Raw genomic sequence first — 9,067 nt, forward strand, 5'->3', positions numbered from 1 at the left:
TCCCAGAGAAAAAATCTGACCTTTTTAGAGTATGAATCCTTTCAGATGCTATCATAAAGGGTTGTAGTAAAGATTGATGCTGGATGGTTGAGGTCTTTGATAGGTGAGCTTGTTGAAAAGATGCCATTAGTTTCAAGTTTCTATAACAGATTTTCAGGCTCCATAGTCAACTGTGTTGTAGAGAGTTTATGGAAGAGGGCAGCCCATTCCATAATTTCTGCATCCTTTAAGTTCCTTCTTAAGCACAAATTCCAGCCACCATCATTTCTCAGCCAAAAGTCGCGGATGAAAGCCTCTTTTTTCAAGGATAATGCATAGAGAAGAGGTGAATGATGTTCCAGAGGTTCATTGGTCAACCGAGGTACTGTCCAAAAGGGAGTATTGCTGCCATCACCTATTTTATATGTCGATCGATCAAAAACCAGCTTTATTGTTTTGAGAATTTCTTTTCATGGCCCTTTTCCGGATGGGTGGTTAGTTGTAATAGGTTTGAGGGACCATGATGCACGACCATACTTGGCTTCAATCACCCTATGCCAAAGAGCCGATCTCTCTTTAATATACCTCCATATCCACTTGGCAAGGAGGTTCTCGTTTTTCTGCTTAATATTGGCAAGACCCAATCTCCCCTCTAGGAGTGGTTGTTGTGTGATGTCCCATTCGACCAAGTGTAAACCTTTGGCTTCCTTGTTACCTTTCCAGAGGAAACTTCTAAAGAGGTTGTCCATTGTGTCTGCCACTTTTTTGGGCATAGTGAAAAGTGAAAGGTAGTATGTAGGGAGGTTTGTCAAAGTTCCTTGGATAAGAGTGTGCCGACCTCCTTTTGATATGAAAGAATTTTTCCATGAGTGCAACCTTTTCTTCACTTTCTCAATCATAGGGTCCCAGAAAGAGAGAGTTCTAGGCTTGCCATGAAGGGGAAGACCGAGGTAGGATGTAGGCCAGGATCCTTTTTTACAGAATACATTGCTGCTATGGTAAAGTGCTTGATGTCGGTTAGGTTGATTCCCAAAATTTCAGATTTCTGTTTGTTGACATTAAGCCTTGATGCTTCTTCAAATGATCGAATAACACTTAATAGGTTTTTGAGGGAGAAATCGTCATATGTGGAGAAAAGGATAGTGTCATCAACAAATTGTAGGTGTTGGATGTTCAATGAGTTCTCCCCAAGATCAAAGCCCCTAATGTGATTGTTCCTAGCTGATAGAGACATGAGGCGGCTAAAGACATCAACCACTATAATAAAGAGAAAAGGTGATAAAGGTTCCCCTTGTCGGAGGCCTCTAGAAGCGATGATTTTCCCTCTAGGCCGGCCATTTATAATGATGAAGAAGTTTGCTGATGATACACAACCCCGGATCTATTTTCTCCAAGTGTCACCAAATCCTTTAGCTTTGAGTAAATCATCTAGAAAATCCCAGTCAACCTTATCGAAAGCCTTCTCTATATCCAGCTTAATAACCGCTCCCTTCTTTTGTTGTCTATCCCATTCCTCAATAAGCTCGTTGGCGATTAGAGATGCATCAAGAATCTGTCCTCCGGCCACAAAAGCTGATTGTTCATCGGATATGGTGTGTGGCAGCAAGTGTTTCATTCATTAAGAGAGAACTCTTGCGAGAATCTTGTATAAGCAAGAGATGAGGCTAATATGGCGGTAATCCCCTACTTGTCTAGCATCCATCTTCTTTGGGATGAAGCAAACGTAGGTTTCATTGAGGCTTGCATTGATGTAGGTGATGGCTATGATTCGAGGACGAATCCTTCTCAAGAGAGGGAGGATGATGTGAACCAAAGAAGCACCATTGTCATGCCTCAAGGACCCATAACGAGATCAAGAGCCAAGAAGCTACAACAAGTTTTACTTTCTCATGTTCAATACTTGGTGAGCTTGGCTAGGGATGATCAAGAGAAAGATGGAACTTTTCAAGTCAATATCTTCCAAGTAGAACTTAAGGGAGGCGTTGCATTAAATGAACTCTAAGTTCATTTAAAGGAGCTGAAGTTGAAGTGGAGTTTAACTCAAGTTGCATTCAATAAAGCCAAGTTCAATTAAATGAACTTAAGTTGCATTAAATGAACTTAAGTGCATCTCAAGCTTCATTTATTGCAAGTCATCCATCAATTAATGGAACTACACTTCAAATTACTTCAAGTGAAGCTTCATTTACAATTGAGAGGTTTACAAAGACGTTGAAGGGTGGCCAAGACTTCAATTCTCGGATTTAAACCTCTTTTTATTATATTTTCAGTTTTAAACATTTCATTTATGTTTTTTAAGTTACATTTTAGCTAGTGGATGTTATGACCATCATGTAATTGAGAGTTACAACCTTTCAAATGCCTTTAGGTTACTTTTAGGGCTGTTTTGGAGGCTATAAATAGCCTAGTTTGTTTTCTTTGAAATACAGATTTTATGATTGAATGAAAGTTGCTATTTTGCTTCAAAAGCCTAGAGCTTGTTCTTCTTTGCAATTATTAAGTGTTAGACTTGCATGCTAGAGTCATTCAAGTAGCCTTGATCAAGCTATCTTGTAGAGTGATTCGAATCTTGAGTTTAGAAACAAGTTTTCTCTAATCTTGATCTTGATCATCAAGGTAAATTTGTTATAACTTCTTCCTTGGGTTGAAATCATCTTGATTTGGGGGTTTTAGCATTTGTGATTTAGGGGTTTGCATAACCATATGGGTTCTTAGATCCAATTGGCTATTGTTTTCTTATCATTTTAGGATGCAACATTGTCCATTTATACTGAATTTGAGGTTCTTTGAACAGTATTATCATTGAAAATGAATAAGGATTGAATTAAAGTTAGAGATAGATTCTCGTCCGAGTTTGTAGAAGGAGTGAAACAATTCATAAAATTAGCAAAACTTCACGTCAACGATACGGGAAAAATAAGATGTCCATGTAGATATTGTATGAATGCAAAGTGACATTCAATTGATGGAAGAGAAAGATATTTGTTCATAAATGGAATATTACATGCATATACTTAATGGATATACCATGGAGAAGAAGGCCAACCCCTTTAGTTATACAAGATGCGAAACTCCTTCGAATAATGAATTAACTAGAGAATCCAATGTTACGAATAATGAGGATGGTGAGATGTTTGGTATTCTCAATGATTTATAGTGCCCTGTTGTAGAAGAAAATATAGAAGGTGAACAATTTTGTTTTGAGATGCCCCCAAATGAACATGAAAGAGACACGTCTTACAATTTCGAGCAGCTGTTCAATGAAGCACGTAGTCAATTGTACCCAGGTTGTACACAATTTTCATCATTGTATTTTTTTTAATAAAGCTGATGCATATCAAGGTCATTAACAATTGGAGTAATAAATCGTTCGATATGGTACTCGAGTTGTTGAAGGAAGCATTTTCGACAGGTGCATCTATGCCTAGTACATCTTACGAGTCTAAAAGGAGGCTGCATGATTTAGCACTTATGAATCCATACATGCCTGCAAGTATGACTGCATATTATTCACGAAAGAATATTCTGAATGTCAAAGTTGTCAAGTATGTGGTGAGTCTTGTTATAAAAAAAATTAATGAGAAAGCTTCACAAATTCCCCACAAAGTTTTACGACATTTTCCGTTGATACCAAGATTGAAACTATTTTTTCTTCAAAACGTTTTGCTTCTGAAATGATGTGGCATAAAGAAAAACGAGTTGAGACAAAGGGTGTGTTACGACATCCAACTGACGCTTTGGGGTGGAAGCATCTGTTGGGTGTGTTGCCCTAAACTCGTAGTTTGTATTATGTAAAAACAAATGTATATTCAATAAAGTTTTATTCAATAAATTTGTTGTTGAAACATAGCATTGCATTGTCCAAATCCAATAAACTAAACATCCAAGGTTATTTTAATGTAATCGGGACAGTATATATACTGGGTATATATTTGATATACCCCTAATATATGAATGGATAATATCCCGTGAATAACCTAAAGGGTCTATAGTATATGGATAAGGCTGAGTACCTTATCCTGGCAACACTATGGATACGGCCCACTCTGTAAAGGTTACAGACGACTCGATCCAGGTCGTTCGTGTGGAGACATGCGAGTGGAGGTATCCTATACAATGAGTTTGTATAAGATCGGACCGCGAAATAGGCAATCTTTAGATGTAACACCGTTAACGAATAGATTGCTATTTCTTAAGATGACCAGACAACTCATTCTCAATCCTGAGTGAGTTATGGACTCCTGCCCGTGAGGGCTCGTCCTTTGATCTGTATGGGTGAGAGTGGCCCAAGTCGCCGACTCAACATTCCTACCATTTTGGGGACGAGACCGAGTGGGGAGCTGGGAACATAACTTCACAAGATGGAATTCACTCCTCCCCAACTTTAAGGAAGTAGGTGAGTGTTCCCTTAAATGCTGACTTTGGGACTTGAACAAGGGGCCCCACCTTCTCATTGGCCGAGAGGGACTTTCGATTATTGGTTGGACCATAACCGGGTTGTTCATTAGAGGAGCATTGGTGTTTAAGGAGTATGATGTAACTCAGGGGTAAAACGGTAATTTGACCCAACTTGAGTTACGAACACTCGTGAAGGATTGACTCGTCATTAATGGTCGTATATCCATGGACACGAAAACATTCTGCAGTGAGAAGAGTGCAACTGCGGGTCTTTAGTGGAATGACCCGTAGTTAACGAATCTAGATTAACTCGGTCCATGAGTTTGACCGATTAATCTTGCATCGTTGGAGCTTCGGATCTGTAGGTCCATTAGGTCCCCTTGCTAGCTCATAACGGGTAAAACGAGGATCAAATTTTTGGAAGAATTTGAATTGTTCAAATTAATTAAGGGATTATATGTATATTGATACATTATAATATATATAGTTAATTGTAAATTAAAACTATATATTATGAGAGATATTATTTGAATGAGATTCAAATAAAAGTAATATGAATGAGATTCATATTAAAACTATAGGTTAAAAATAATGTGCATAAGATGTACATTAAAACTATAGGTTGTACGAGAGAAATGTTTTAGAATATGATTCTAATTTTATAATAAATAATTAAGTGTTAATTATTTATGTATATATATATTTATTAATTATTAATTGGATTAATAATTAATTATATTAATTAATTTGATTAATTAATTATATATATATTAATTATTATATATATATATTATTATTATTATATTTTAATTATTATTATATATTATATATATATATATATTAATATTATTATTATTATTATTATTATTATTAACTCCCCTGCAAAATTGCAGGGGTGGGAGGTTTTGTGACGTGGGGAGTTACCTCACGTCACCCTTCTTCTTCTTCAAGAGTTGGGGAATGGGAAGAACTGTTGGTTACAGAACAGAACCAAGAAAAAAAAACCCACCAATTCTCTCAAAATTCTCTCAATCTCTCCCTCTCTTCTATCAAGGTGCTACCACAAGCACGATCCCGAGACCCAAGAGGATAGCGAGGATGATTCGGTGGTGGTGTTCGAGGGGAACTTACTGAAGAAACGTTCTTCAAAGGTTTGTTTTTTCCCCTGTATTTTTCTTCTTTAAAATTCGATTTTGTATCTCGAAAATCAGCAACAAAAATCTGTTTCCGCTCCGAGATTCACATCCCTTCAGCATCTAGATAACACATTTTCTCAACTTGCTTCAAACCCACGAAATATTCGTTTGGGACTAGCTTAAGATGAGTTTAATTCATTTGGGAATATGAACTATTCGTACAACATGTGTTCAATGGTACTTATTCCATACAATTTGCCTCCTTAAAAAGGAATCATTTCAGTCCCTCTTTGCAAAATTTTAACATAAATTTTACACATAACAAAAACTCGTTAATATAAAGTCATGTTTACATTATAAGAAATATATTGATGGTAGGGTCGTATTGAAATTGTGATAGAAAAAAAAAAGATTAAGAATAAAATTAAGGGACCAAAATGATTACTTTTTAAAAACATTTTGAAAGTATAGGGACTAAGAGGAACCAAACTTCAAAGTACAAGGGCAAAAGTAAATATTTTAAAAATAGAGGGACCAAATTGAATCGAAGCTAAAAGTATAGGGACCAAACTAGTATTTTAACAGAGAAATTTGGGCGTGAGTTATTGGTTTCTTTTCTTCCATGTTCGTTTCCTTTTCTTCCACCGCTCATTCATTTTCTTCCACTGGCGATTCATTTTCTTCTATTAGCGTGGACTATCTAATTGTCACATATGCAGATATTTCTAGCGCTTTCGTTTTTAATATAAACCTTTTGGTCACTGACAAATTTGACCCCCGAAGACATTCCCCGACATGGGCTTCCAATCAACGATTAATGTTGGAATTTAAGCCCTACACTCGTGTCTTATATATTTACTGATATCTAATTACCGGAAACATCTGTCGCCACCGACCACAATACTGTCGATGCGGTGCTGCAATTTTCTGGCCAAAACGGAGTAGATTTGTTGTTGTTTGATTACATAATGATATGATATTGTAATTTTTTTGTTATTTTATTTATTATTTTTCATTCTTTGATTTTGTTTCCTTTTTGGGTCTTAGAAAAACATAGAATAATTGTTTTATATATATCATCCTTTTGAATCAGGAAAGAAAAATATTCCAATTTTCACATGCTATGAAAGCCTTAGGGTTCTTTGAATGTTTAGAAAATAGGGGCACTGCATCGTCATTGTAACTGATTTCATTGATTTGCTAGGTGATTTCTTGAAACTGATTTCATGTTTGCCTAGGTTGGTCACTGATTCTGCGTTCGTTTGTGTTTGTCATTGCACTGGTTCTTGTCCGTTCATTGCATTGTCTGTCTGCCACTGCATCGCTTGATTGTTACATTGCCACGCATTTGATTGGTTGTCAATCGTAGCATGTTGTCAATCGTCATGTATAGTTAGTCCTTGTCTATCCGATTGTTGCATCGCTGTCCATCAGATTGGTCGTCGGTTACCGTGAATTGTTAGACATCGTTGCTAAGGCTATTGATTTTTCCTTGTGGTAGCCGGTCGTTGTTGCTAAGGCCCGTCGTCTACTGCTAGTTTATTTAAGTACGGTTCAATTTTTTGTTTGTTCTAGGTCAACTCGTCGGTTTGGTTCGGTTCAGTTCATCCCACCAGTTCAATTTGGTAATGAATAAGCTTTTTTGGTTGTCTTGTTTTTGGGTTGGTCCAATTTTGCTTCATCATGATAGAGGACGACAAAATTCCACTAGCAAAACTCCATTAGGAGTAGCCACGAAAATTGATACAAGTTCATCGTTTTATCTAGGGCACAAAATCGCCCTGGTGATTTCATTACTCCTATTCATTTAAGGCTTGATAACTTTGATAAATGATCTCAGTGAAAATTTGGTTTTCTTAATTGAACTATCACTAAGGTCATTTCGCCTGGACAAATGATATTGGGTCACAATTTATTATATGCTTATTTCATAGCTTACGAATATAATCGATCCTTAGGCATGTTCTATATATCAAATTATAATGATGCTAAGATGTTATGAGATGATTGAATGAATGATTCTCGGTTATCAATGGTCATTGTATTTACCAACTTAAGGGAGATATTAGCCATTGTGAACAAAACATAAATATGCATATTGTTGTCTATTTTAGTAAATTGAATGTCTTGTAGGACAAGTTTGATAAACACGAGCCTCGTATTTCTTGTGACTGTAGTTAGAACAGAAATATGCATATTCTTGTCATATTAGAAAACTACATGAAAAAAGATATTCTGATGATAGACTTCTATAATTTTTACTCAGTTTGTGTTCTGATTATTATGGTCAATTAAGGACTATTCTTTTGTCACATGACTATCTTCCATCCTTGAATTGAGCATTTCAGCAAGCGCTCAAGATGAGCGGGTTAGACGGATTACTCGAACTAGATCGAACAACGACGAGAAACCTGAGGTAGTTAGTTTTGCTGTGCGTATAGATAGTAGACAAAAGTCGTGACTAGATCGAGCAAAAAAGGGGGTCTTGACATGTACTCATTATCACACATCAGGATATTCCAGCAATACATGTTTTGTTTTACATGACACAAAAGACTGGTACTTGGAGAGGTACGGTCCTCCTCCAATAAGAAAGGAAATTCGAGAGGTCAAACAACATTCCACAAACTTCGAACAACCATAGGCGCCCACAGCACGTGAAAATGTTGTTGTTACTTACAGCCCTCACAATATATCATCTGTTGCGTAGCCCTTCCATAATTTACAGTCAAACAATGGGTGGCCTTAATAACTGCATTCGGTACTCCCTCTTCAAACATGCTGTATGGTAAGTCTAACATGACTGATTGGATTATTGATACTGGATGCTCTCATCATGTTACCGGGAATGAATCTTGTCTATTAGATGTTAAACTAGTTCCATCCTGTCCTGTAGGGCTCCCAAATAGACAAATTATAGTAGCTACTAAAGCTGACATTATGAAACTGACTGACTCAATCATACTCGATAATGTTCTCTTTGTTCCTAAATTACAATACAATTTAATGTCGATTTACAATTGAGTGACAAGCTCTATTTTTTTGTTCAATTTGATTCTAACTTTTGTGCTATATAGTACCAATGTTCGAGGAAGGTGATTGACACGAGTGAGCGAAGAGATGGACTTTATTATCTACACCAAAGTTTAATAGTGCAAGTCGTTTCAGTTGCTAATTCGAAGTCTTGAAGTTGTGGCATCATCGATTGGGTACCTTTCGAGAACGTAGTGAAGTTACTTCATTTTCTTTCCAATTCTAGGGGTCATTTGGATAAAGGGTGTGAAGTCTGTTATCGAACTAAATGTTCTCGTAGTAGTTTTCCTTCGATTCAAAATAAGTGCACTCAAATATTTGAGTTACTTCATTGTGATTTATGGGGTTTGTATAATGAACCTTCTCGTTATGCTGCATGTTAATTTTTAACTATTGTTGATGATTACTGAGAGTTGTGTGGGTTTATCTGCTAATTGATAAAAAGAGACATTTTTCAAATGTTTATGTCATTTATTGACATGATTGACCATTAATTTTCTCAAAAGGTGAAAATTGTTCAT

At 36.4% G+C, this 9,067-nt stretch overlaps 1 protein-coding gene across 1 annotated transcript; it reads right to left on the minus strand.

Moving 5' to 3' along the window:
* Window positions 1-874: 874 nt before the first annotated feature.
* On the minus strand, window positions 875-1,594 carry LOC111015185 (uncharacterized). Its single transcript, XM_022290133.1, has 2 exons — window positions 1,381-1,594; window positions 875-1,236 (listed from the first exon to the last, which is right to left on the minus strand). Exons 1-2 carry the CDS (start codon window positions 1,592-1,594, stop codon window positions 875-877), a joined length of 576 nt encoding a protein of 191 aa, XP_022145825.1.
* Window positions 1,595-9,067: the final 7,473 nt, after the last annotated feature.

Source organism: Momordica charantia (assembly GCF_013281855.1).
Source record: "Momordica charantia cultivar OHB3-1 chromosome 5 unlocalized genomic scaffold, Mcharantia_2.0 BLBB01000005.1, whole genome shotgun sequence".
In the NCBI taxonomy this organism is placed as follows: domain Eukaryota; kingdom Viridiplantae; phylum Streptophyta; class Magnoliopsida; order Cucurbitales; family Cucurbitaceae; genus Momordica; species Momordica charantia.

Excerpts from the sequence above, each read along its gene's own strand:
- LOC111015185 (XM_022290133.1), bottom strand. The coding sequence starts at position 1,594 with ATGAAACACTTGCTGCCACACACCATATCCGATGAACAATCAGCTTTT. Across the intron at positions 1,237-1,380 it reads ACTCAAAGCTAAAGGATTTG|TGGTTGATGTCTTTAGCCGC; the intron begins GTGACACTTGGA and ends TCTTTATTATAG.